At 37.5% G+C, this 16,058-nt stretch overlaps 1 protein-coding gene across 1 annotated transcript in view; it reads left to right on the forward strand.

Moving 5' to 3' along the window:
• Positions 1-3,574: 3,574 nt before the first annotated feature.
• Positions 3,575-16,058, forward strand: part of LOC143860127 (uncharacterized) — a 69,398-nt gene continuing 56,914 nt past the window's right edge. Inside the window, exons 1-4 of the mRNA XM_077370661.1 lie at positions 3,575-3,675; positions 7,153-7,717; positions 8,599-9,304; positions 11,162-11,243. Of these exons, the coding sequence (XP_077226776.1) occupies positions 7,162-7,717; positions 8,599-9,304; positions 11,162-11,243 (1,344 nt within the window). The 5' untranslated portion in view covers positions 3,575-3,675; positions 7,153-7,161. The remainder of the gene's footprint in view (positions 3,676-7,152; positions 7,718-8,598; positions 9,305-11,161; positions 11,244-16,058) is intronic.

Below are 16,058 nucleotides of genomic sequence, written 5' to 3' on the forward strand. Positions count from 1 at the left end.
ATCCATGGAAGGGCCTTCCAAATGAATGCTTTAGATCCCTCAAAAAATGTGCCCCCCCATGGTTTGTGGTAGCCATGCACAGTTAAGCTATCTGTGCAGTTGCAATGATCCTTGGGGTCGAGTTGTTGTTTGCCCTAATATCTATCTAGATCACTAGATGGATGTGAAAACGCTGATGATTATGAAGAAATTGGTACGAATCAACTAGAGCGATAAATGCTGATCGGGCAAGAAAAGAAAGTTTACAAGACTGTCAAATTTCTCTACAAACTAAATCAAACACAAACAATGGCATAAAAAAGGGACAAAAAAGTTATGATTATGAATGGTAACGTATCCATATAATGGGTCAACCTATTTGTACAAAATACTCGAGTGTGATTGGTAGATTAATGCATTCCTTGTATTTTTCGAACTTAATAATTGCCTTTGTAGTAGGGACGTTGAGAAAGTATACAAGTAATCCAAGAATTATGCATTGAAAGTACTGGGCAGAGTCATGCAACACTTGAAAGACAGTGTTATGAGTTACGCTGTGAGAGATACTTCGTTTTAGCTAAAGGTTGTGGTGATTCAGCTTGGGAATTTGATCCTGACAACTCTGATTCGGTAGTTGCATGGATTTTCATCTCATAGTGGGCATTATCTCTTAAATAAATTAAGAACATTTATCTATCATTCATTCCACTATGAAATATGATGAGCATAATTATAATACTTTTATTTGTCGAAGAATTAACATTAGCCACAATGAAATATAGATGAAACACACAGCCATATAGTACTCATGTCTCTCGATTTAATGTCTTCCTATTCGTCTGGCTCCATCTTTTTTCAACTTGCCATCATTTCATGCTAATGCCTTAGCAAGGCCATGTTGAACTATGATCTCTCTCACCTTTCTTTTGTCATGGAGTGAAACTACCGTTTTCATTAAATTTCTCGAACTTAAATTTTGGTGACAAGTCCCTTGTTGCCATTTTAGATCAGCACAAATAATTCCACAAATTTTGAAAGCAAACAATTCAACTTTGACCCTGATCATTTGATCAGAGCAGTGATTACCAGTCAGCTATGTCCTAGCTAACCATCTTTGATTGGAGCAACATCTAACCGATCAGTCGTACGATACACTGATCGTCTAGGTAGAGTATGCCAAAATGCTTTAGAATTCCATGCAAATTTTACTTATTTTCTCCTTCAATCAACCGAGACCTCCTTCAATCAATTCACTTACCTCGGAGTAAAAACTAAACTATGGAGATATTTAAAACAAATGTTACCTCACGAAGTCAATGAACCTTCACTTCCCATTAGAATCTCTGTCGTGCCTTCAAGACTCCACTATTCATGATTTTTCTTCCCCAACAATTTCTCCAACCACGGCTCCGAGACTACTTCGCTGTAATAATTTGACTAGCATAAAACTATATACTCTAAGTGGAAATAATGAATAAACAACAAGATACAAAATAAAGACATGATTTTACAAGGTTCGACGTGATTACCTACATCCACATGAGAGAACCATCATCCGTTGTGGGCAACAAACATAAGAGATCATAAGGAGATAATCATCAATCCCTTTACACAAGCCCTAAATGCTCCATGCTCACGACTCGGAAAGAACATTCCCGGGAGGAGCAACATGTCTCTCTTCTTCGCGTAAAAAATCCCCATATTTTTGTTCTCTTTACATAAGTTATATCGACACCATTATATAACTTCAGTTTTCTAAACATAAGTCTTTATCTATGAGTAGAAAACTATAAGATACATCCCGCAAATTTCCAAAACCAGCTAAGAACTCCCCCCTTATCTCTTGCTCTCTTAATCACTTATTCCCATTAGGAAACTACGAGAGAGTGTCTCTACTTGGGTGAAAACAAGAGACCAATCCCAACACTTACATCGAGGGATGAGAATTGCCAGTACCTCCTCATCTATATATCCTGTAAATGTGTTTCTTTTTCTTTTTTTTTTTTAACATTAGTGTGATAAAATGTTACGTGGTTTTCTCACCGGCCAACCTTGGGCTTGGATGCTAATTCAAATGACACCGTCTTCCCATCTTAGCTCAACTAGGAACCATTATCTGTCAACGTCTTCTTGTATTTTCATCCATCACTCTTATCCTCTACCTTCTGAACTTCCCACTTCCCATTCTTTGTTCTTCAAATTTCGCCTCCCATTTTGATCTCCTTCACTCACCTTGCAAAGTCACGTTATGTTTTATTTGTATTCTATTTGTATTCATCTTTTAAATGACTACCATTCAGCAGGAGAGGGAGGGGTTTAACTATAATCCAAGCTTGGACCATTCAGCAGGTGATTAATCTAAATGCTCTTTATCGTTACTCGATATCAAAAAGCTAATTACTTAATATTGCTACCAAATGCTGTTCTAGCTGCATAATTAATCCTGACTACCTATAACATTTTTCATAAGGAGTTTGTCCCGAAAGAATGACAGATGGGGTGCAATTAATTAAATAAGCTGCAGTCAAAACACATTCCCTCAAAAATTGGACAGGTAGATTTGCTTGAAAACACAATGCGCGAGCGACTAAATTATATTAACTAAAATTGAGAATGTTTTTTTTTTTTTTTTTTTTCCAAAATCTTTCCTAAGAAACTACATTAGGTTGCATTTGGAAACCATTTTAGAAATGGTCCAATCAAAGCAACATGCTTGGAGCACCGATAACTACGGAAGGAACTCGTTGTTACTTTGCAAAATCCTGCCATATAAATTTTAGTTATATTATTCCCCCAAGGCATGGGTATATGCAGTAACATTTCTTCCATGGAAATGATTTCTCAAAAATAGGAAAAAACAAATATTAAAGAGACTGTAATGGAGGACAAAAAGGAAGGTTTAAGGAGTAGTGCTAAAGCTTTAATTAGACTATAAATGTAACATTAAAACCAACTTAGCATGCAGAAGGCGGCGAACCCAAATTCAAAGGCAAATTCAATAATTAGGCTAGCAAAACTGCTTGAAATTGGGGAAAACCAAGGTGGCAAACCCAAATGAAAAGGCAATTCAATCAGAACCCAAATGAATAGGCAATTCAATTAGTAGGCGGATTAACGGCCTGAAATTGGGGAAACCAAGGTGGCAAATCGAATTAAAATTTAATTTCGTACAGGGCTACCAAAATTATCCATCTAGACGAATCCAACTAGTGCCACGATTGACTTATTCAATTTGAGCCGGGTAGATTCTTTCACCTTCTTCATGAAAATTTTCTAAAGGTTTCATTAGCCGACCCAACTAGTATGGGACAAAGGCTTAGTTGAGTTGAGAAGGGGCAACCAACATTAGAGGCAAAATCATTTTTTGGATGGGAAAAACTTTTCCAGCAAAGTCTTTTCTTTAAAAAAAAAAGATTAGATAATCAAAAAGTTAGCCCAACTATAATTTCACAAGAAATAAGAATAGTCCGCGCGGACACATATATCTTCCCATATGCGCGTGTGTAGCATGAGCCAGTATTAATGGGAGCACGCTCGGGTATGATATAAAACTATATTATATATACATACATAGCTGGACAAATGACCACTACTTTTCTTTTTTTGAGTGCTTTCCATCGGAGTAACTTCTGGACGTGGGAAAAAGAAGGAGAAAAACAGAAGACTCCTCAGAAAAACTTTTGCACTGGCTTTAGAGTAAGAACTTCTAAAACCTCCTATTCTCTTGATTTTCACGCTAAAATTTCATTACAATCCACCTGTCTGTTGTTTTTCATGTTTTTTCATTACGTTCTCCGTTTTAAATCGTATATTTTCAGGTAGATGCCGTGATCTCTAACCAGAGATTTTCGTGGTTCTGGAAACCTAGGGTTTTGATTTTTTCATGGTCTCTCTACTCTTTGGTTTTCTTCAAGTAATTTATCGTCAAAATATGCGATGTTTCTGATTTTATAGTGTTTTTCTTCTGCATTTTCTGATCATTATTGTCGTTTTTTCCATCTTCGAGGGGAATCTTGTCGATTATTGAGTGAATATTGGGATCTAGGGTTATGGCATTGCCCTGATTGAGATGCTTTAGGCCTAAGGTTATGTTTATATGGAAGACGAATGCAGATCTCTGTGTTATCCTGTATTATAACCAGAAATCTTGTTACACCCCACATGTGACAGCCACACATTAGAATCTAGTCGTTTTTTAATGTTTTTTTCCTAGTTAAATCTGGGCATTTTGATGATTGTTGGGAACTTAGGGTTTTGAGTTTATGGGGAGAGATCGACTGACTTTTTTGAGTTATTTTTAGTGTCAAGCATCATTTCTACTAATTGGAGATAAATCACTGTGTTACATGCCTAAATGGGGCCCACATGGGTGGAATAAATTTCTTTAGATTTGTGTAGCTTGTGAGTTTATTATCTAGTTGTTTGACTTTGATATGCGTAGGAGTCTTAGAGATAAGGGTTATGATATCTAGATTGGCTTGTATAGGAGTTTTAAAGGAAGTGGTAAGGGCTGCAAGGTGGGTTTTTTTTATTTAACATGTAAGTAGTCTTTTTTCAAATCAACTAAGAAACTTATTCTAGAAAGTGCGTTTTTGCGCACAGTGGAGGACAATGGGTCACGAGGCTGATCTTCCCTCTAAGAAGATCAACCACGTTGCGAACTCATTCGGGTTCGTAACATTTGGTATCTGAGTAGGTCGATCTAGCCTCATGATGAAGAAAATTTAAGAAACAATGTATCAGTGGGATGAGACAATGAGAGAGATAAAAAGGCATCTAGCCTCTACAAATGTCAAGTCTAATAAGATGGCACTATTGCTTGGCATGGAGATAGAAGAGCCCTCATGTTTGAAGGAGCTGAATGAAAAGTTCAATGAAAGCACCGCTGAGAAGACTTGTATGACAAAAAAGAAAAGAAACCGAAAAATGGGAGAAAGAAGAAGAGCGAAAGAAATCAGATAGAAGAGAAAGAGAAAAAGCGACAAAAGAAAGGGGGCGATGAGTATCAGCGTTGTCAATTCCGATAAGGTCACTGCCGAAAAATCTACATTTTTGCTCAGACTAGTCAATGCCATTGAGAAGATCATCATCCACAACCATCTGTGCATCAACATCCCAATCATTCCAAAAAACCCATAAAAAGGAGCTTTGATGAACGACATAATGAGATCAGCTTGAAAATGGAGCCGTCTCAACCCTTGACGACAACATATAAAATGATGACTAATCGCAAGACGAGGTGTAATACCCAACCCCTCCAAAGGTCGGTAGAGCTTGCAAAATTTGACTTAATCTTTACCACAGATTTTCCGATCGAAGATCAACGGTCTAGATCCTTGATTTGGAGCCGTTCGGACCCTTGGATCAACCATTGGGCTCCTTGAATCTTCAATCAGGCTTGTTTGGATGCGAGATTGTACCATCCGAGAGTTGATCATGTCTTAACTATGTGATTTATGGATGGCATGCAAATCGACGGCTTGTAGTGCATTTTCGATATTTTATTTGTAGCCAAATCTTGATTTTGGCCTTATTGGATGGGTTTTTCGATTCCCTATCCAACGGGCCCAAGATCACGCAATTTGGACGTGATTTGATGAAGTCATGGCCCATTTACCATTATGGTATGGTTCCAATACAGGATTTGTGTTTTAAATCCTTTTTAGCCTCTCTTTTAATCCCTGAAAATTCGAAAGTAATAGATTTTACCCGAAACCTCTTTTCCTTGAAAAATATTCACTTTCCCCATGGGTCCGGCAAATTTTCCCATAAGGAAAAGTATGCCAATCATGGGATATGCCTTTATGGCAAATCTCCCATGAGTTGACTTTCCTTCTCTTACTTTTGTAAACTAACGATGACACAAATGACTTTAGGAAAGTAAATTTGATTTTATAAAACTGAATTGAAGGAGGGAAACCAAAAAGGCAACCCTCTATAAATTACATATTTCATAGCTATCAATTTACCTAATTAAAGAAAGGCAACTAAGAGAGTTATTTATATGTTAGCCTTTCCCTTTGGGGAGGATTTATCATCAAAAAAGAAAAGAAGAGAAGAAGAAATGAAGAAAGAAGGAAAAAGAACAAGAGGAGAGTAGAATTTCGGAAAGTCCCACACAAGAAGATTTCATTTTTTACCGACCGGCTTAATCTTCAACCTTGAGGACAAGGTTAATTTCAAGGCCAGTGTAATTTTATATGCTTAGATGGGCTCCACTTGGGCAGAATAAATTAGGTTAAATTTGTATAGCTTGTGAGTTTGCTATCCAGTTGTCTGTTATGGGTAGGAGTCTGAGAGATAAGGGTTACAATATCTAGATTTGTTTAGGTAGGGGTTTTAAAGGAAGTGGTAAGTGGCTGCAAAGTGGGTTTTCTATTTAACATGTAAGTAGTCTTTTTTCATATCAATGAAGGAACTTATTCTGGAAAGTGTGTTTTTGCCCACAGAGGACCCTTTACTCGCAGTGTGTTGGGAGGATGATCTTTCCTCTAAGAAGATCAATCACGCTGTGAACTGATTCCAGTTCGTAACACACTGCATGCAGGAGTTTCTAATTCTTCATCAATTTATTACACTTATCTATAAAATGAATATGATTCTCTGTTACTATTTGCAGCTCAGGATTTTATGGTACTTTTTTCTATGGTTATATGATTGCTTTCAGTAAATGGAAAATATCCAGGGTATTTGGGCTATATTTTTCCTAGAAATTGCAAAAAGTTGCCTGGTCTGTTTTGAAATGGTGTTTTGCGGTTTTGGGGTCTACTTTGGCGAAGAAAGACCTAAAGGATGCTGGTTTGGCTTGAAATAGCTGGTTATTCATTTGTTAGACAATGTTTCAATGGTAAAAATTTGAATTTGAAATGACTTAATTTTATGGTTCCATAGTATCTTTTCTATTAGCGAATGTAATTATCGACTCAATTTTGTCAGAGACCAAATTAATGGGTTGGTGATGTAATTTTGAAATAAATTCAAATGTAAAATGACAGCATTGAAGGGGTGATTTTCTCTATTCTTTCCAGTATTGTTTATATGAAGGCTTACTTGATTGGATTGAAATGGATGATTTTGTTTGTTTGATTTGTTTGGTTAATATTCTATGAGAAAATTCTGATAACCATCTTGTCAAGAAATTGCTGAAATTTATGCTTCTTGGCAATTTTCCAGCAAGAAAAAATGGCAAATGTTACTCGGTCAAGTAAGAAATTGAAGGATGATGATAGGAACAGCTCAAAGATGAAGAACATTGTTGGCAAAGGAAAGGATGCCAAAGTTACGTCTGGCTCCGCAAAGACAGAGACTTCTGGTTTGAGAAGGTCTTCCAGAGAAACACCGTCAAAGAAACAGAGTTCGTCATCAAGTCCTTCGAGCATAAGGAAGTCTGAGAGACTTGAGAAGCGGCCACCATCGACACATGTTAAGATTAAGTTAGTGCGCGTTGAGAAGCAGAGGATCCTGGGAAGATCTGAGAGAGGCTATAAACACCGTTCGTCGAGCTCCTCAGGTTCAAAAACGTCCGAAAAGGCTTCTTGTTCTCTTGAAGCAAAGAGGAAAACTGAGCAGAGAGAGAACAGTGGAAAGCACGTGGTGGCAGTGGATATGAGAGATCGGAGCAAAAGCGAGAAATGGGGTCGGAAAAGTGTCTCTTTGACATTAAAAAAGAAGAAGAGATTGGATGCTCGTAGTTACAGGGCATACCTCAAGCCCCATCCAAAGAAGGTTAAGGTGTCAGGTATATTAATGTTTCCCTGTTTCCTCTTGTTTGTTACTTGGGCAGTTGGAAATATGATGCATTCTGGTGTTGGATACTTTGTTGCAAATATAAGAATACAGTATTACAAACCCCATCATTTTACCTTTTTATCCTTGTCTTTTGCCCTGTAAGTATTTCCTTTCTCACATTTATGCCATGTATATCAATTCTTGTTTGAATATGTGGGGAGGATTGTGTGCTACCCTTGCTATGTCATAAATATTGTTCTCGGGAATTTCTCGGCAAGGGGAAATCTTGAGATATATATATATATATATATATATATATATATATATATATATATATATATTTTGGTTTACATCGAAAAAAAACGATAAAAATAAAATTATTTTAAAAATATATAAATATATAAAATTTAAGAAAAAAATATAAAATAAAAAGGTTTTGCTAGTGTCTATCGCAAAAGGCATTTCGCGGCTGGTCTGTTGCATGTCAGATCAGCCACCTCGTGAATGAAGACAACAACTTTTGTCTCCATTCATGAGGTAGGTGGTCTGAAATGCGACAGACCAGCCGCGAAATGCCTTTTGCGATGGACGTTAGCAATTCTCAAAATAAAAATATCGGGATAATATCGTGATATTATCGCAATATTTTATGTTAAAAATAAAAATATCGCTATATTTTTAAAATCCCGGGATTATTTTGGGATTTTTTCATTTTATCAAAATATCGCGATAAAAACGTGATATTTTTAAAATATCGGAGATATTTGTGACATAGTACCCTTGTCTATTTCTTTATGCAGTTGTTCAATTGCATTGTTGCAAAAGCAAAGACAGCCTGGCTGCTGTTCTTCATGTTTCAAAATTTTCTCTATTTCTTTGTTCTTCTTGTAGATCTTGGTGAGAAGCACATGATAAAGGATAATATATCTCAACCAGATAGCGACAATACAGATACTAGTAGTTCTAAGCAATTCAAAGAGGGTGTGGATGAGTGCAGTGGTAAAAAAGGTGACGAGTTGAGAGGAAAACATCTTGGACAACCTGGTGAAGAAGCTGTGGAAGGATCTAGTTCTGGTTCGAAAAAGCATCCTGATAGGAACTTGAGAAATGGTATTGAGGAGATTGAATTAGCTCATTCTAGCAGAAAGAGGAAACTTTGTTATGAAGAGGAGGTTCACGAGTCCAAATATGGAGACTGCTCACCAGGTTCAAAATATAGTGATGGTTCACATCATTTATCTCCTGATGAATTAATAGCAAAAGAAACTATAGACCTTGCCGACAGGCCAGAAGGAGATTGTTTGGTAAGGGAATACATAGAAGAAACTGAGAATAATACTGATAGGGCACAAGTTGGTTGCTCGACAAGGGAGGGCTCAATTTCTTCTGAAGGAAGATCACTAGCTGTTGACTTTGGCAAAGTAGGAGATTTTCAAAGGAAGAGGAATGCTCCTGGTTCAGATTCTGATATTTCTGTTACGGGTGTGGGTAAAGGGACCCACACTCTGGAGACTTCTTCACCGGATGAAATTTCTTCTTCACCCCCTCACAAGAGGAGTAAATTTATTGAGACATGCGATTCCTGTTCTAAGCCACGGTATTCCCTTCCATTACTTTTTAAGTTATTACTGAAAACATGAATGCTTCCTCTTTGCAGTAATGAAATTTATGTAAATGTATAGTGTCTGGCTAGATTATTGCATCTGGAGCATGTTAGTATTTTGAAACACCTCTCTTATATAAAATGTTTTGTAGCGACTGGATGACTTCACATCTATCATCATGTGTTTTTAACTAGCTAATCTGTTCATGACCAATGATTGGAAGCTACTAATGCTGAGGGTTAGTTTGGGTATGCAATCTAATTAGGTTGTGTGTGCAATTAGTCTGTGCAATTTGTAAAACAGATTGGACCTTCAAACTCATTAGATTGCCCACCCGAAGCACCAACTCTGCGTGTCTACATTTTTTTTAATACTTTTGGGGTTTTAAACAAGTTGCACCATGGTGCTCTTATATACTTAGGGACAGATATATAATTTAATGTTTTGGAAGCCAATAAAAATGCAAATGTTTTTTTATACTACTAATGCTGAGGGTTAGTTTGGGTATGCAATCTAACTGGGTTGTGGGTGCAATTTTTCTGTGCAATTTGTATGCCAATATATGTTGTTTTATGTTTTGTTGCATGTGTCTATCTTTTAAAAAAAGGAGGCTTATTGCATTTCTTGTAGATACTTGTTGGAGCATATCTAACAGAGTATTTTGCAATTAGGACTTTTATACCTTTGTAACCTCACAGATTAAATGTCGTATACAATAATAATGATATGGTATCTGATGCTTATGATACATTGTGCTTCATGACATGCTATTCTTAATTGCATGGTATCTGCATACATATATACCTATATAACTGCATACATGCATATTATAATCAAAGATTCTTAGGTCAATTTTGAGAGTTTATCACCCCTGGTGTATAACTCAAAATAACTGCATATTTCTTAAGTATTTCTCCTTTGTCACTGTTGATGTTTGTGCTACTCATTTCTTACATCTCCGGTGATCATTTTAATGCACTATGCATCACAAGGTCCTCAATTCACAATGAATTTGTGATGAATCTTTCTTTCATAATGTGCTGTAAGCCAGTTCTTGATAGAAATGCACAAGAACTTGCTTATACAACTGACTATAAAGCACAGGATTTGTTCAACTCACATTTCTGCAATTTTTTTGCTGTATTATGGAATTCATATTCATCATATCATTTAAGCTTTCAGATAATGAAGTTGGTAGCCTCCTTTCTGAAAATATATGCTCTATGCCCTCCGTTGTGTTTTCCACATAATGGGGATTAAGTGTAGCTATTTATGTGTCATATTCTTCAAGATCCCACACCACCCCTCTCAATATGTCTATTGATGATGTGGGTTGGCTTGCTGATTGACAACATCAAGGTTCTCATGCTTTTCTCATGAATCAAGCTATGAAGCATGATTTCAATTTGATATTTATTCTAATACAAGCCCTCTTTATTAATGAATAACAACAAAAAGTCTCTTTAGGCGACATTATCACCCACATTCCCTCCCCCCCCTCTCTTCTGATGGTTGTGTTTTATTATCTCTCATTTTATGTAATCATTGCTAATATCTATCTAGAGGATCTTGAGTCTCAACCATTCCATGAGTAAATTGGCTTGCTTAGAGTGGATTATTATGTACTGGTTTGGTACCTTATGATGGCCTGATGGCTAGTTTATATATTTATTTGAGGTGGCAGAATACTTGCTTTCTACATTCGAATGCGTACATTCTATAATTTCTATGTTCATGGTTTATGAAATTATTGTGATGTGGGAATGATTAAACCTTCATTTAGTCAGATACTTTGGCTACAAAGGTAGTTGGTAGCTTGTTGACCGATGTATGTTGTCAACTATTGGCAGGTTGGGTAGTGATACGCCAAACCAGATCTGTTCTTGCAATGCCAAAACAAGCAATGATTTGTGTAAAATATCTTTATCTGAGGTTTGCCTCTTGCTTTCTATTTGCTTGTCTTGCTTTCTCTTTTCTTTTTTGGAGATAGAGTTTGGTGCTTAGGAGCGTAACGTTTTATCTGTTTAGTCTAAAACTGAATGAATTTCTTTGTTATGTTTATGCAACTTTCTCTTCACGGTAGAAATGTGGAACATTGGAAATAAGAAAATAATGGGAGAGAGACTTTTTGGGAGAAAACAATCTCAACCAGAACTGATCTCCTATCAAACATGGAGACCTGCCTTTTTTTATGATTCCATGTCCTGCTAGATGTTTGAGAATTTGTTTCATGCTGCACTTTGTTGACTTCTTAATCTCGTAGATATCAGTGATTGTCTGCCAAAGAGTACCGTTTCCTGTTTCAATCCATCTCTAATAACAGTCAAAACCATGGTTATGACTCCTCGATCCAAAGAGGGGGTGAAAATGGGTACCTAGCATTATAAGTCCATGCTGCCCATAGTAAGCTGCTTCGAGCATATGTGGTGTATTTGACACCTCAGAATTTGGGTCCTGCTTATACACAACATGCTTTATGAATCGTTACACCTCAAAAGGTTCCCCATGAAAAAACAATCGAAAAATCATAAAAATTAAGGAAAACTAAAAATCAATAATAAGATGCTCATTCTATTAGGTCTATGTAGTCTATTAATTGTTTTGATATGTAACAAATTGTTGATTGCCTGATTTTAACATGATTATCTGTTATATGCTACAGCCATTCCACAAAAAAAATAAATCTGTTATATACTACAAGTCGTCCAATGTTTTTTTTTCCTTGAAAATTTTTAAGTATTACATTGTTACCCGCCAAATAGAGAAGAAGATGGGGATCAAGAAAGGGGAAAGAATTCGTTAGGTTTGAAATCCAACCCCACAGCTTTCATCCTTTATATTTATTATGGTAAAATAAATCAATCTTTCTACATGCATGCCATTCATATACTTTTTTGCTCCAAACAAAAGTATGAAATTCATATACCTTTTTTTGAGATAAATCTGCCATTCATGTACTTACTAATGATGGGCCACATCCTATATAAACATAAAAGTGTCTCTGGTGTCGCTTTATGTTTGAGAGAGCTAACAACAGTCATCTCTCTGCCAGAGTGATGAGAACATTGCATGCTTCCATAGTTTTGCCAATGCCACCAGATTGAACAATATTCACTCTTTGTTGGTTGATGGAGTGAGTGTGACGATTCAGCTTCTATCTCCTTCGAGATCATCACATTTTACGGACACCTTTACACATCTAAGCGTAGAACTCTTTCAATTCCGGACGGGATTGAGTTTAGGCAGCTTGACTCAGAGTCTATAGACAACTTAGACAGTTGATTTAGTGATGAGGACTGGGGAAGTGAAGAAAGCCTTTTTTCTCTATGAAAGGAGATAGAGCTCCGGGTCTCGATAGTTACCGTTTGGATTTCATTCACGAGTGCTGGAGATAATCAAAGGGAATCCGATGTCTATGCTTGTAGAATACTACGAGTGCATCTACTTAGATAGATGATGTAGGACCAATGACGGAACTAATACTTCACTCTAATACCAAAGTGATGTAGGGCCAATGAAGGAACGACTAATACTTCGCTGTGGTACCAAAATGATGCAGGATGGATAAGGTAAGACAGTTGGATATGTAGCTTTGATACCTATTTGATTTAGGAAAGATCAAAGGAGGCGGAACTGATCTAAGCGGTTTATAGTTGATTTAGGGCTATTGATGGGGATTTCTAGGATTCTAAACCAAGATTAGCAACAAGAAAGTAAAGTTGATCAATGGATCACAAAAGTAATTTTTCGGATTTGGAAAAAGTTATTAAGTTTAAGAACTTATCTAAAGGATCAGTGGCTATCTGACCATTGGATGTCTACAAAATTTGGTGGTATGGTAGGGAACCTTTATTGAAAGACAGTATAAATTTTTGGGATCAATCAGATCATGGGATGATGGGTACAATTTTATTCTGAAAGATGATGTTTACACTTTTAAATTCTGCAGGTTTCAATCAAACTCAAGACTTGATCCAACAGTAGATCCAATTCTATTTGTTAGATCGGGCTGACTATAATATGCATAGTTTCAAAGCTCCTTCGCGTCATCGTTAACTCCCCCGAGTCGACTCTGTTTTGCTTTGGTCACGTTCTTGTCCGAGTCCTCATTTTCCCTGCAAAGTCAATTAAAACGCCTTCACTCTCCTGATTTATGACCGCATCAATCGAGTACTTAGCCACATCAACTGAGTACTCGACCATGACATGCGGAGTCGATTAGGATTTCCTTTGGCTGCATTTTGACCCACCGCATCTGTGTTTTGAAACACTGATAATCTGTCGACAACAGATCCTAAAAGAATCCCAAACGCATACCTTGATCGATCCGTTAGATCATGAGATAATTTGATTCAAATGGGCATGGGTGCCTGAGAAAATCAATAGGTGCAATAATTAGAAACCAAAGAGAAAACATAAAGTGTACAAGTAGTAGATTAGAGATGAGAGAATGGGAGATGGGAGTCAAAGATGATAACTTACTCAAGAAAGGCAGATAGCAAGGTTGGATTCACACCAATCAAAACCCAAGGCCTCACACCAAAAGGTTCCTAGGGCATCATACTATAGGATATGGAGCGTAACACTTCAGAAAATATATCGCATAAGAAACCATCAATTTTTATTCATATTCAATTGTTTTTAAGCCCGATAGGTCTTTCATATTTATAGGCTATGCAAACCATACGAAAGTTGAAACAAGAAATCCCAATCCTTGTTGCAAAACTTCAAGTTCAATTAGGACTTCTATTATACTTAAACTACCAACTCCTCATTGAAATATACTATTACATGGACTCTTCTCACTACAAGTAAACTAGGACTCATCATGGAAATTAACCCACTTTAACTCCCACAAATACAAGGACTCCCTTATGTTTCAATGTGGGCTCTTGTGGTTACTTCACAACTTAAGTTATTATTTTCAAATGACTTAAATGCCCATATCACTTAGATTTTCGGAACACACTTGTCAGCCACACTTTAAACACCTACAACTTTAAGAAACTAAGTGATGTTGGTAAGAAATACCATGGTACCCCATCTATATCTTATGGGACTTAAAAAACACTTAAAAATTAAACTTTGGACCTAAGGATGGTCTCCATCAATAGATGCATGGGAGCTAACTTTATTTTGCTTATCCCTAAGAAGGACGGGACGAGGTAGAATCCTTGTTTGACTTTCGCTCTATAAGCATGATGGGCAGGGTTTACAAGATTTTGGCGAAGGTTCTTGATGACAGAGGGTGGTTTTGGGGGGCCGATCCCGAAGTCTCATAGTGCCTTTCTTCATGATTGACAAATTCTAGATGGGGCTTAATTACCAGTGAATGTGCCGATTTCTGTCAGAGAAATGAGCTTAGTTTGGTTATTCGTAAGGTGGATATGGAGAAAGCCTACAACAGGGTGGAGTGGAGTTGCTTGGTTTATCTATTGGGTAAGATGGGGTTTGAGTGCAGATGGCGTAATTGGATCTGAAGTTGCGTTTCTTTTGTTGGGTGTTTAGTCCTGATTAATGGATCGCCTTGTAGAGGTTTCTTCTAGACTTCTAGGGGTTTGCGTTTGGGTGATCCTCTCCCTTTTCCTCTTCGATATTTTGAATAAATCCAAAAGTAAGATGATGGTTAAGGCTCTCTCCGAGGGCATTTTCGAGGGATTTATGATGGAGGCAAATGTTACGGACCTAACCAATATGCCAAAAGCTCCAAAGCTAATGGAAGACCTTAGGCTAGGTGCTTTAAACCCGTCCCTTACCTGGATGGGTCCCACCTAGTCCTATACCTTGGTACACCTCAACTTAGGACCATAACATCCCACCATGCTTCCACATCTATTGTCCTCGGCGGCCCACTCTGTGGTGGCTTCCACTACGGTCATTTTTTTGGGTAGCCCTTTCCAGTTTCCATAGGTCGCCCCTTTCGGGACTTGACCACTTGATGTGGTGGCTGCTCTTATACCAAATGTTAGCTACCTAACCTAACCTATATCCCAAAAGCTCCAATGCTGGTGGAACACATTAGGCTAGGCCCTTTAAACTTGTCCCATACCAGGCTGGGTCTCACCTAATCCTATACCTTGGCACGCCCCCCGTTGACTTTCCTGTGGAACAGAACCTTAAGCTTACTCCCGATGATGGTGAACTTCTCAGCAGCCCTGACTATTATAGACGCCTTGTTAGACGCCTCATATACCTCACTATCACCAGGCCAAACATTGTATACCTTGTTCAAATTCTAAGTTAATATATGCAAAACCTAAGAAACCTCATCTCGATGTTGTTCGTTGTGTACTCCAGTATCTTAAGGCCTCTCTAGGAGAGTAATGTCTTAGAATAGCTCCCTTCATGCGAAGGCTTATTGTGACTTTGATTGGGCGTCTTGTCCTACTAGTCTACTACTTGAAGATCCATTTCAGGTTACTGTACTTTTCTCAGTGACAACCCCATCTCATGGATGAGTGAGAAAGCAATTCACTCACCCACTCCCCTGCTGAAGCTGAATATCACTTCATGGTCAGCACTACATGTGAGCTAGTTTGATACTTTGGTTAAAGACTCTTCTCTATGGTATCAACATTCCTCTTCCTCAGCCCATGGACATCTATTGTGATAATAACGCTGAAATTCACATTGCCGCCAATCTTGTGTTTCATGAGTGAACGGAACACATTGAGTTGCATTGTCATATTGTTCGCTAATAGCTTCAAGCGGGTCTGATTCGGACTGCTCAACCCCCTCTAAATAGCA

The sequence above is a fragment of the Tasmannia lanceolata genome, unplaced genomic scaffold (assembly GCF_043159265.1).
Source record: "Tasmannia lanceolata isolate RefF3 unplaced genomic scaffold, GAP_Taslan_0.1 ptg000037l, whole genome shotgun sequence".
Taxonomy (NCBI): Eukaryota; Viridiplantae; Streptophyta; class Magnoliopsida; order Canellales; family Winteraceae; genus Tasmannia; species Tasmannia lanceolata.